General features: G+C 44.3%; 1 protein-coding gene across 1 annotated transcript in view; it reads right to left on the bottom strand.

Moving 5' to 3' along the window:
* LOC128715662 (potassium voltage-gated channel protein Shab) overlaps positions 1–12,972 on the bottom strand; it is a 38,810-nt gene extending 25,838 nt beyond the window's left edge. Inside the window, exons 1-2 of the mRNA XM_053810572.1 lie at positions 12,509–12,972; positions 11,504–12,038 (exon numbers count right to left, since the gene is read on the bottom strand). Of these exons, the coding sequence (XP_053666547.1) occupies positions 11,504–12,038; positions 12,509–12,972 (999 nt within the window). The remainder of the gene's footprint in view (positions 1–11,503; positions 12,039–12,508) is intronic.
* Positions 12,973–13,330: the final 358 nt, after the last annotated feature.

The following is a 13,330-nucleotide window of genomic DNA, read 5'->3' as shown; positions in this document are numbered from 1 at the left end:
AGCGAATCGTATGACATGTGCGAACCAAAAGTTGCAGATGGCTATCAAAAAGGGTAAAACGATGCCATCATCGCCCACCTGATAGGGCACAACTATCGAGGACATTTTTGGGGAACAACGTGTGTGCACAAACAAAATCGTCACGCATCTAGGCTTTACAAAAACACACACGCACACACACACACACTATGGACAATTACATTTTACAAAAATAATACACATACAAACAGACACTCGCACGCACATAAATTAAAGGACAGTATTGGAAAAAAAACCGAACCCCGGGAAACGGTCGTTGCTTTTCCCGCGAGTGTCAGGTTTGAGAAAGGTTTTTAGCCGCGAGGTGATAAAAGAGTGGTGCTGCAGTTGCTGCTGTTCTGTATGATATCATACAACTTTTTTGTTAGAAACGAGGGCATCGTTTCGGCAATGGACGATCGCAATAGAGGTATCAAAGATCGAGCGCGGGAAGGGATGGATCGAATGGATCAATGGAGGAATAATCCTGAAAATCTGCACAGCTACTGGTAGCATATGTACGGGCGTAAACGAAAGGTTGAAATAAAGAAATCACTACGCAGCTACAATAACTCTACGGTGAATTAATGTAAAATCTTTAAAAAATGTAAAAATGATTTTTTGGACAAAACTATCAAGCATCGATTGGCTAGAAACTTTCTACGCAAATAAAATAAGGGTTGCTTAAAAAAACAGAACTTTATCAATTGCATTTTTCTCAGTACTGCCCGCTCGGGTTCCTCCTACGTTGCGTTCACGTAGTTCATAAGCACATCATCCAACATGCACAAATCAGCTACTTACTGCTGTTAAACTTTCACCAGTAACGTTGAACGCGATCAAAAGAAAAACCTTGATTACGACCTAGATACCCTGCCTGGAACCTTGGCTGGAGATGGACGTTTCTTGTGCACAACAGCAAGAAACACACCATACCGTAGAAAGACTCGAAGAAGTCGGAGAAGCTTTCAAAAAATTCTAAAGTGGAATACATTTAAAGTTTGCTTCGTAATTAGCAAATTAGCCCCAAAAGGGGAGCTCAAGGTTGGCCGTATAAGATTCACCGTACGGGAATAAAGAGGATGCATACGACTGGCTCGGTGTGCCAGGGTTGCTAATAAACTGTGAAGGTAAGTTCCAAGTGTACGCGGGAAGGCAAGCAGTAGACGCTAACGTCTCCTAGAAATGCTACTATTAGAATGATAATCTGAAAAACAATTTCGGGAGTGATCGTAAAACATGTTTACTTGGGAAAATTAAAACTCCCCCTGTACGGGCTTGCTGCCGGCTAGGACAACTTAGAAGAAGGCGCACTTATTCTATCCAGGGTTGAATTTGACTCTAGCGTGCAGCGAGCCAGTTAGATTCAGCCACTAAAAAGGAAATGTCTTAGCAAGTGTGTTTGAGTGACAGGTTTAAACAAACAAGCGTAAAACACAATTCTGGTGTGCATTTCATTTACCAAAGGCGGACATTTTGATAAAAAAGTTTTCAAATTAGATTTTAACAGGAGATTCTCGTCCTTGTATCAAGTCATATCCATGCTTTTTTATGTGGAAGCAATAAAAAATATTATTTACAGTTCTCTCCTTTGCAACACTTGTGTGGTTTTGTTCCAAACAATGCGGATCATGTGGTGAATTAATTGCTCCAATTAATCCACTCAAATCGTGAAAGAAAACACACGCTTGAAGAGTCACTAAAAACGGTCTGTCAGAATGCGATGTGGGATCGTTTAAGAGGGTTTTGTTTCTTAAATTATCGATCGAACACCCCGCGGTGTGGCGCCCAAGCTCGGAGCTCACGCCGGGAGATTTCGTTCCGCTATCGATACCGGAAATTGTAAACAAAGTCGATCACCAACCCGGTGTGAACGGTATAACAACCGGGGAGGAGAAGTAGGGTCGAAATCATTTAGCTCTTCTTCGATCGGAAATTCGATCGACTATGCCACTGAGAGATGGTTGGTGCCCCCCTCAGGTCGAAACCGAATATAAAAGTAGCTAATAGGTTCGGATGGACGGTACCGGGTCGGAATGATCCGGGCTAACATAAATATTTACATACTAATTAGCCATTAGCAGCACGCGAGTCACCATCGAACCCGGGCGTCGCTCATTGCATGGGTGGGACGCGTGAAAAGCGCGCGTGGGGAGCTGTGATGCTGGGATGGTGCGTCTCCTTCCGAGGTCAGCCTAACAGGTGGTGGATCTCGTGTACGCATACCGAATCGATTTCTTTTTTTGTTTTGCATCATGCCATCGATCATATGAAAATTGATTGACGACAAACATGCCGAGGTGTGTAGTTAAAGAAAACATATCCGGCTTCAGATTATTCTAAATCATCACGAAATGAAAGTAACATTACGGTGAACAAGATTTTGAAGACAAGAGTGAACATTGTAGTAATATTCTTCAAATAAAATTTCAAATTCTCCAAGGAATTTGAGCTGCAGAGTGACATAAAAAATGAATATTGAAATATTCTCCGAAGGACATTTCAAATTCCCCAAGGAAATGGAGCTACAGAGTAACATAAAAGCTGAACATTAAAATATTGTTTCACTCAATAACAACGCATGAGCTACGCGAATGCGATGCCCGGAATGTATCCGTTCTCTCACACCCACGGAAAAAGGGGGTCATCGCCACAGGGCTAATTAACGCTATTTATTGCATCAATGAGAGCCACGATAAATCGATAAAAAGCGTACGGGAGCGGCACGAGAGCGCCAGCCCATTATTCGGCTGGATGTCCAGGCGCAGTTTATCGATAGCATGATTTACGTGTGCTGCCAGCGCAGGACAATAGCAAAAGGGTTTTTTTTCTTAATTGATTTGGTTGGCCCTTATCTTAATGGACATCAATGCGCGGCTATTACTCATGTAAATTTCACGCAGGAAGCAATCATACACCATTTGCCTGGTTTGGATTTATCGCAGAAAGAAATAAATAGCCAGTAACAAATATGTTTACTTCTTTTTTTAAACCTTATAAGTTGGAGAATATGCTTCATTGTTTAAAGAAATAATAAATATAGAGCGGAAAATAAAGCAAATACATGCCGACAGTGCTTATATACATAACAGTGACAAAGCAGCATAATTTAAAAAGCATATACATAGCATTGGGAACAAAAAAACACACAAACAAAACATTAATGTTATGTACATAAATTTTAATACAAACATGTGCACGAAGTTTTCTTTTTGTTGCTACTATACATTGAACGGTGTTTCCGATTTTGACATTGTAGATAAGCTCTGGGAATTGTTGTAGTGGTTTATGCAGTGTTCGAATTGTTTCGTTTGTCCATTATGAGCGTAGTCAAAGCGTTTATGTAATAAAAGAAAAAGCGTATACAGCTAAAGGCATTTGTGTTCTACGTGGAAGAAAGGTAGCACGATTGCATAAAAGATTTCTTTTTCGTATGTTGTTTTATTGCTTCTTTATGCAAAAACAGAGCAAGAGAGAGTAAGAGAATATGTTGGAGTAAGGGAAGTAAGCTGTTTGATGGCGTTAATAAGTCGTAGAACAGCTGGCTCAATGTTTCACAACACCAAAAAAGCAAGATTTAGATAAGAGTGTTGCACGAGATAAGAGTAATGCAAGATATGCTCTCTAATTGACCAGCAAAACTAATAAGGCCCACCCCGGTGTTCTGAACAGGTTGTTCTCGACATTGAGGAGCCACTGGAGAAGCAACTAGGCTGCGTTATGTGCGGCGATTCTCAAGATTGACCTCAGCCGTAAATTATATCTACACGAAAAGGTAAGACCGTACCAAAACGAACCCCTTTTCAGTGAACGGATTTTGGTTTTGGGGAAACCCAGTTGGAGTAGTGCTGTATAGCAAAGACGGTAGGGGAGTTTGGGTTGAGTGGTGTATGTGTTTTGGTCGGTGGTGGAAGTAAATTAATTAAATTTTCCTCCACCCTTACCGACACGTAAGTTATGACATTCCTAGGTTAGTAGCTAGTTTTGCATGGCTGGTTCTCTTCACCTGGTTCGGTAATAATTTGCTTGTTTTCTGTGTTACTGATGTTGGTATTTGGTTATGGGTGGAGCAGGTGATGTTCGAGCGGGGATAGAGAGAAGAGAGAGAGTGGTTTGCAGAGGGCAGGGTATGTGTGTTCTGTATGAATAGTTTTGTTTTGTTTCTTCGTTTTTGTATACATTTTTTGTTTTTTGCACCCAGCACGTGGAAAACCAATCTTCGGCAGCTATCGGAAATGAGTCACTGTTTATTAAAAAAAAGTGTGTGTACGGTAGTCAACAAATAGAAAACTTTTTAACAATTGCAATAATTACGGTTCTAAACAGCAAGAATACACATACGCAAACACACATACATAACAACACACTTGCACGCATAAAAAGAAACGATAGGGTGAGCATAACAGGATGGAGGATATGGATCATGTTTTGAAACTAGAGAAAGAGAGACAGAGGGAAAGAACGAGAGAAAGATAATTTTGAATGTCCCATTTTGTGAAACTTTTCCAACAAACGTAAATACGACGACCTTGATTGTATGCTATAATCAGGCGAAATAAATCGAAGGAAGAGCAAATGGAAGGAATTAACCCTTGGGAAGACACTATAGAAGGTTTATTTTTTAAAGTTGTGCTAAAAACTAATGTACTAAAGTTTTTGGAATTAATTCTCATTTCAAATTATTTTTCCCATAATCTTTTGGGATGATAAAAAAAATAATTAAACTATACGGAGGTGAATTTTGAAGCTTTTAAATTGGAAGGGTCAAAAATTGCGCCCACTAGGCAAAACGGTAAGAGCATTAAGATAAGGCGAAATTAAACTTTCATATCACAAGACCCAATCCAAACACATCGGAAAATGGGACAGAGAAAGGGGTTTTAATTGGGAATGCCGTACCAAAAGAAAAACAAACGAGAACACTCCCAACGGCTCTCCAAGCAATACTGATTAACAACATCCAAGAGGCAAAACGACAAACGGAAGATATTTTGTCTAAAACACAGTGAGATATGGTGAGAGAGAGGTTGTGAAAATGAATGGTTGTAATTTTCTAACATTTGCCTACCGGGGGTTCTAATAAGGGGGTTGAAAGTAACAAAAGGGAAAAAAAACACATACACACAAGAAGAATGTGTTACAACTCTTAAACAAACGAACATATCTGATGGTGGAATAGAACTGAGAAGGTAAGGAGTAAACTCATTCCAAACGGAACCATTACGAGGGGTGGGGGGTAGGTTACACAGCGGGGCTGAAGCGAGGGCGAGTGGAAATTCAAGAGGATCATTTCCGGATGGAGGGTGAGAGGGGGGTGGGATTAGGATTATCTTTAGATGAAGTACTTTTCGTTACTTTTTTTTTTAATTCGCATCGAAACATGGGAAGAAAACTGACCAAAACTTGCACAGCACAAGGAAATCCGGAAAAAAACATTCCCGCACAGTGATGGTTGTGTGGCGGCTTCGTTCCCTGCTGTCCGCGTGTCTCCCGCCATGTTCGGGAGGGCTTTTCCTTCGAGGCGACGGGAGAGGCACCACCACTTGCGAGAGATGCCTCGGGAAATAAGCAATTTTTGCAATGTTTGCTGGATGGAAAAGCCCTCCCGATTGGAAGGAAGGTGGTAAGTGTTTGGGAGAGACTTCGGGACGGAACAAATCGCCACATTTCTGTGGGAAGTTTTGCTGAAGAAAAGCAGCACCCTGCTCGTCGCCGTCATGCGGAGGGTTGCGGATGCCGTGCAACTGGTTGGGCTTCCGCAGAACGCCGCCGAGCTGGCTGCTTTTCCCCGGATTTCCAGCCCATCCGCCCAGTATGCGGGGAATGACCCGGCGCTGCCTGGCGTCCGTCTTTGGCGTTGGGCTATGTGCTTGTCTCGATAGTACACAAAGTTTTCGTCGTCAACAGAGGATTCTACAGCACGCCTGCCGCCTGGTCGTATCGCGTTTGCCCATTCCGAACGGTGAAAGTTTAGATAGAAATTTCATAGCACATGTAGTTTTTTTTTTTACGCCGGGGTGTACGGTTGGTTGGCGGTCGTGTGGTTGGCATTTTTCGCACTATGAAAGCGAATTTTCCTTATCTGCTCGCAACGGTGTGGTGTGTGGGACCGCCGCAACACGACGACGGTGATGAAGCAGTCTGGCGACCCGGTTCGCAACGATGCTCGTCGAGTTTGTGGACCGGTACACCACATACATGCACAACACACACGCGCACACACCCGGTACGGCGTCGGTGGATGATGGCCTATGGCTTTTAGCACGGCTAAGCACATTTATGCTCTGTAAATCTTACGGTTTAGTAGTTATGGTGTCAAAAAAAAACCGGAAATAATGAAAGATGGTACTTCGAGCCAAAGAACGAAAAACAAAAAACGGTGGAAAGTCTCCCATACCCCCAATGGAGAAACGCAACAAGGCTCGAAAACATGAAACAGCGGAATGGTGTGTGCAATTATGCCAACAGGAAAACAAAACAACAAAATAAGAAGAAGAAAAACAAACCAAAGTCTACATGAGTCCCCGGGATATGAGCGTGAGGGAAGATAAACAGAAACAAATCGGAAAACGGAAAACCAAACATAGTAAAGAAGTACTGAAGAAAAAGAAAAACATAAAACAACACGTACAAAACATCGAACGATATACATCCACGCACACATTTACAGCGATTGGCTTCTTGTTTTTGTATGGCGTTTTGGCGCGTACGAACGATGTCCAGAGGGGTTTGTGGATATGAAGGAAATAATTAAAATGAAGTAAAATCCAAGCTTCGGTGACAGCATAATGTGACAGTTAATGGGCACATGAAGAATGGATAAAGGTGATGAAATCTTAGAACGTGTGTGTGTGTGGAGATCTGTTGCAAAAGATATGATGAGCGTGTGATAAAGATCGACATCGTAACTTCACAACATTAGCGGTGGTATGGTGGTTGTGCGGCCATTTACGTCCGTCCATTTTTTGTTGTAGCTTGTTGTTGATTGAAACCATTTTCGGAGTGGGACGATATGTTGGTGGAACATTTTTTAATGAACTTTCTCCCGAAAAAATGGTATCAATCAACTTACACAGTACACAACATTCGTTACACAACATTTACCATCGAAAAGCTACAGTTTTTATAGTTATTACCACCGGATTAGATGTAGTTAGTTTTAGTTCCAGAACGTGGGAGACCCTCAGAATTTCAACGTTAGTGGTGGTGTTCACATTTCTGTATGCTTGTGTGTATCTGTGTGTTTGTTGTCTTGTATCAGACAATAAGTTTTTATTAGAAATACTGTTCGACATTGCGCTATATGCAACATCAATGTTGTACATACAATTAACATAAAAAAAAACAACATAAATCCATATCGAAACAAAAATAACGTCAAGAATCAATGAGCTTCACAACAATCAGCACCATATTTATGCGCACGGCAACAGTAAACACTAAAGATTGAAAGGAAAATTGTTCGAAATTGCAACTGACAAAAATGTCCAACGTTAACTGTTGACAGTAGACACAATCAATAATGACACAGGTCAACATAACATAATCTTTCCATCTTGCGCATTAAACATAAGAAAATGTAAATGTTCCAGAACATGGTTAAGAAAAATAAAGTTAGTGTGAATTATAATAAATTAAAATAAAAAAAAACTTTCTCTTGTCTAAACACAACAGAGTCTTACGAATATCAATATCAAATCATAGTCATTATCGGCGAAGCTCCGTCTACGTCCCTTTCGTCTCGATGTAATTGTTTAACATAATTTAAATAAATATTAAATAACGTTTTTCATAGTATGAAACAAAACAAAATCAGAAACCTTTGTAAAATGTCAGATTTAAATAGAAATATAAACTTGGCAGTTGAGTAAATCAGTGTAACTTATAGTACAGAACAGGGAGTACAATATTGTTTTGTGATTGTGTAAGTGTCATTGTGTTGATCGTTCAATTTTTTTTCGTCTTAAAACATTAAGAATACCAATACTTTCGATGGTAATCGTAGGCCTTAAATATTTCAGTAAAATGTGTACAAAATGTAAATAATAATGATAAAAATGTGACCTCTTTTCGTGACGATTATCAGATCTCACTTCACTTACGCTACCACTTGAGACGCTGGTGAAACAAAACGTTTGCGATCCATTTGTCAAACACTAGGAACAGCTTCCGCACGAAGATGGGAGCAAGTAACCCCTAACCTATTTCTGTCAAGGTGATTCGCGTGTGGTTTTTTTTTCCTATCGCTATTCCACCGGGTTCGCAGGCGACACCGGGCTGTGCGAATGATAATTTATCGCTAATAATGAACATGATCGTCCAGTACCTCCTCAGGATGGTGTATTTCGGGAAGAAAGCTTTCGTTACGGACAGAATTGTTCGTCAAACATACGTTGGAGGATATCTCCAACGTACAACGAAACCGGTGAGCTGGCGCTCGTTGGCCCGGCTAGTAAATTGATCGATGATGAGCGTCTTGCTTGGTGGGCATCATTAGTTTAGCGACACGCAACACAACATTCGCAACAGTAAACCGTCCTGACGGTACGGTCCCTTACAGCGGCGAAGAAACCGAACGCTTTGTGCAACAAATGTGCCCACTTTGGAATTAATAGCTGGATACGAGTGTTTCCCTCCATGCTGGTGGTGGGCCACTAGTGAGGCAGAGGGGGCAACCAGCCCACTAGATGGTAGTCATTAATTATTCACGGCATTTCCTGGCACCAGACGGTTCTGGATCCGCACCGCGTACGGTCCCAATTTTGCCTCTGTCTTTCAACTGCCGATTCATTCGGCGATAGATTCATTAGTCATAATCGTGCAAATAGCAAACTCGGTGAAGCAGTTCCTATTAACTGTCACCATCGGAAGCAACTCGCCGCCATTCTCGACCGCGTCCGGTCAGTTTGAATGGTACGGGAGCGAACATCAGTTCATTCAGAATTTTCACTCACTGGCAGGGCATCGGTCAGTGGCAAACGAAGGGACAAAAAGTTGGATGTCATTGATTGTACGGACGGTATGGCCCGCTGGCAACGAAACTGTACCGGAGCAGAACGCATTCGATCGGCACAAGGATAGCGTAGCGAGGGCGCCCGGTAATGGCACCGCACGGAGATGGCAGGCTCGGGGCAGCCTTGCAAATGTCGGGAGTATCGTCGCCAGTGCTATTAATAATTCATTTATCTTCGTTAGCTTGTTTCGTGATGCAACGAACGAAAGCTAATAGGAGCTGAGGCTCGTTTCTTGGAAGCGTTCGTGGCATAAAGAGACCTTTTCTCGGCGAAATAATGCTTCCTGTTTTAATGATGAGTGTATGAGCCATTGTGAATGATCATCGGGGATTTTAGATTGGCTCGAACGAGCGAAACGAAACATGTACCACAGTGGTCTCTTTCCCATAGCAAACACACGAAGAAGTCTTCGTGGATACCTTTAAGGACCGTCGGAAGCATTTTTAACCTCGAACGAATTAATACTTTGCAATGGTAATCAAGTAAATGAACGCATAGGCTCGTCACAAATTGAAAGAGTTGCCTGGCAACTTATGCGCATAAATGATTGATTAAATTCCAGGAATGGAATAGATTTCCAATTACTCAACCATAATTGGAAACACTTGAAAGTTTATTCGATTGAAAGTTTTAAATTATTTCAACGCTCCTCATTTGTCTCACCATTAACAAAATTAACACCTGCACTCAAATGGCACCGTCCTCTTGGGGGGGAAAAAAAACTTTGAGCCAGAATTTGAATTAATAAGATTACTCACTCTATCTATATCTCCCTGCAGCTAGTTCTGCTAGATGTTTTAAATAGTGGAAAACCCCTCAAATGGAGCTCACGATTGCCCAAGAGACTGTCGTGCTATTGTCACATCGAATGGAAAGCGTCCCCGCACCGACCAATCAACGTGAGCGATTCGTAGAAGGGATGGGTTCTGCCGTGGGGTTTGAAAAGTTAAATAGTCATTCAATCCACTCAACCGGTGCCAATAGCTGGCTGCACTTAGCCAGTACTTAGCCGAACCATTACGGTGCGGTACCGGGCACATACAACATTCAAATCGGCTAATGCCACTTTAGCGATTACTAATCCGGGGCGCGTAATTCGATCAACCGAAGCAACTGGGTCGTTCTGCACGAGTAACACAAGAAGCGCCCAAGCGGAAGGAAAAAGAAAGCCGTACCGGGTAGTGGCTGTCAGGCCCGGTTGGTGCCAGTTTTGCACCACCAATGTTTATCCAATAAATCGACCAACGACAGCGAAGAATTCCGCTTCGACGAGGTAGGAAGTTGAAAAGCGATTACGCTTAAGTAATTGTTTCCTTCGTGTAATATAGCGATGGGGCGAAGAAAGTGCCCGAGAATAACAGCTCTGTTTTGATTGGCTGCAGCGCATTAATTCTTCAGTGGTCAATAAAGATATCATAAAACTCAGTTTGCTTTCAGTTGTCACTACTTATCACAAAATCTTATAAAAACTATCTGCTGGAGAGGTCCAGTTCATCATTTTATGTTGATCACATGTTTTCTGGACGAGCACTGATGACATCAACATAAAATAAGCTGCTCCAAATAGATGTTCGACAGGGCAATAAATCACAACAAAGCCCGTTCCTAATCCGGAGGGAAAGCCTTCACTCCATTAGAGGCAAATCAAACACTCACTACACCCAGAGCATATGTTTTCACCAGTTATCGTTTGGCCAACATCCTCCCAACAAAACCCCATTTTCGTGTGCGCAATGCACAATCGGTGCGGGACGGATGGTGCATTCGAAAGCTGCTTTTAAGATAATTGTTTTTGAATCGATGCCAAATTAAATAGACGTTCGTCCACCCTACACCACCGAGCCCGCACCGAGTCGAGGACAGTGGATTGAAAACAGCTGCAAGCAGGCCAACGCCAACTGTCCCCGGTCACCCGCTAGAATGTTGGGGGCAATTGTCGTAAGCGTATGGAGTAGTCGATGCAGTGCTCCCCCCCCATCCTGGCACAACGGTTAGCTAAGTGCAATTCTTCACGGTACGATCGTGAGAATGGGGTGTGTTTTGACACAATGTTTTTTTTTTGTTTCACCAAACACACAAAAGGTAGCGAATGGACGAGGTCACGAGCAACGAGATAAGAGGATCTAAGTGTGGTAATGTTGAGGGTAAACATGTCCGAACACAACATGCCGGCGCAATGAGAGTGAACTTGTCCGAATGACAGAATGATGATGTTGACGAAGCAAAAACGTAAACATACTTTAACAAACAGAAGATACAATGGAAATAGGGAGCATTAATTACTACCGAGCGAATGGCACCAACGAACCCCACTCGGTTGTCTACGGTAATGAAGGGAAGGACCGTGAAAGGCGATGAAACGCAAGTAATGCTGGTTGACGTTGGTTATCGGCAGTCACTGCCCTGATCTGCCATTTCCGGCGTCACCGTTGGACGACCGTCACACGGACGCACGTTCGTGTCGCACTTACCCTCGCAGCGAAGCTGGTGTTCGGTTTCTCCAGCAGTTCCCACAGGTACTTCTGGTACTGGGCACACTTGCCATCGCCGAACTCTTCCTCTTCCCGCTGCCGCAAGCTTTCCGCCTCCTTGCGCATTTCCTCGTGCACGTGCTCTTTGCGCTGGTGGTACTTGTGCTGGCAGCACGACTCGAGGTACAGCTCATCCACGCCCCAGTACTCGAGATCGTCGCTGAACGCGAGCACGCACATCTCGTCCACCAGGTGCAGCTTGCCGGTGCGGTAGAAGTTCAGTATCGAGCTGAAGCTCTTCGGATGGCGGTCGAAGAAGTACTCGTTGTCGATCAACGAGTAGTCGTCGCACAGCTCGGAGATCGCTTCGTGCGTGTTGCATTCGCGTAACCGGCCGAGGCGTGTGTGGGGCAGACGCTCGAGCGTCCGCCACAGGACCTCGTGCTTGACGCCACCGACGTTGATCAGCACCCGCCGGTTGAGTGCCTTCGAGCGCATGATCATGAACGGTTCCGGTGGTATCGATGACATCGATCTGAAGGTAAACGTAGGTCCAGATAGAGACATGCTTGGTTTGGGGTGGGTGGCGCTCCTTGGGGCGCCACAAGATAAAGGACTTGAAGCTGCTAGAGTTGCATGTTAGAGTGAGCGTACTGGGGCGCAATTCTTGTATCAAGCTGTTCCCTGCGATCAGTGTTGAAGTTGCGAAGGATCGTTATGCACCTGGCTACTATTGAAACAGACTACGTTAGGATTACTGACTAATGTTTAACCCAATGTGCAATCAACACATCTACCATGTACCAACAAGCTACAGTACTAAGCTCAATAGACGTGTTTAGTCACTAGCTCTGGTTAGACTAATTCAAACGTACAATAAAACAAAACTTTGTCATTTTCGTTTACTGACACTACGAAATCTAAAACTGCATCTTCTATATCTCGACTGATCAAGGAGCGGCACTGCAGCTAAATGTTGCCATTCTCTAGACAAGTATCACTAACCTGGAATGTGCCCTTTGCAGCGGTGCCTGGGCCATCTGTGAGTAGTTCGTGTTGGTTGCGTTGCCAGCGGCCATGGCCGCCGACTGGTGCGAGGGTGACTGGATCGGGAACGGGGCGTACCGGACTTCCTTCCCGCTGCCCGCACCTCCACCGCCGCTACCGGTGGCAGCCCCCGGTCCGGATCCGGATAGGCTACCCGTTGGTCCGCCGCCGGTAACCGAGAGGGCGCTGAGTCCGGTCGTGCTGCCCCCACCGCCGACGCTGCACGGTCCGATGTTCGATGCCGCGTGGCCATCGTCGAAGCTGCCCGGCAGTGCGCCGGCCCCCTGCAGCACCGACCCGCTGCACATCGTTCCCGGGCCACCATTATTGAAGGGAGGTGGCGTCGTTTCCCCCAGTTCCCAGCGCACCGCTTCACGCTCTCGGTCGCGATCGCCCACCATAGGGCCACTGGATACGCACATACAGAGAAGGCAACGAAAAGTGGGATAGGAGGGTAGGATAACGCTTGGTTATAGTCACCGGTGCACCAGAACGATCGCAATGCGAACAAGTGGCACGTGGCAGCCGCTCTCCGGTGCGGTCGGGAGCAGCTGCTGCGCGTGTATTCGCTACAGAGCACCACGTGGTGCAGTGACAGGTCGCACACGATCCGCACGCTAAACGTTCATCATCAGTTCGAACCGTTGCCGCACAGTACACAATGGTTCGGCTCTACGCTTACATGCTGCCACTGTTAAGATGACGGCTTCTGATGCGGCATCTTACATTACGGTGGCCAACTGTTAGCAATTATCGCATGCAAATAGTTATGGTTACATC

The sequence above is a fragment of the Anopheles marshallii genome, chromosome 3 (assembly GCF_943734725.1).
Source record: "Anopheles marshallii chromosome 3, idAnoMarsDA_429_01, whole genome shotgun sequence".
NCBI classification, from domain to species: domain Eukaryota; kingdom Metazoa; phylum Arthropoda; class Insecta; order Diptera; family Culicidae; genus Anopheles; species Anopheles marshallii.
This window is presented reverse-complemented; position numbering and strand designations above follow the sequence as displayed.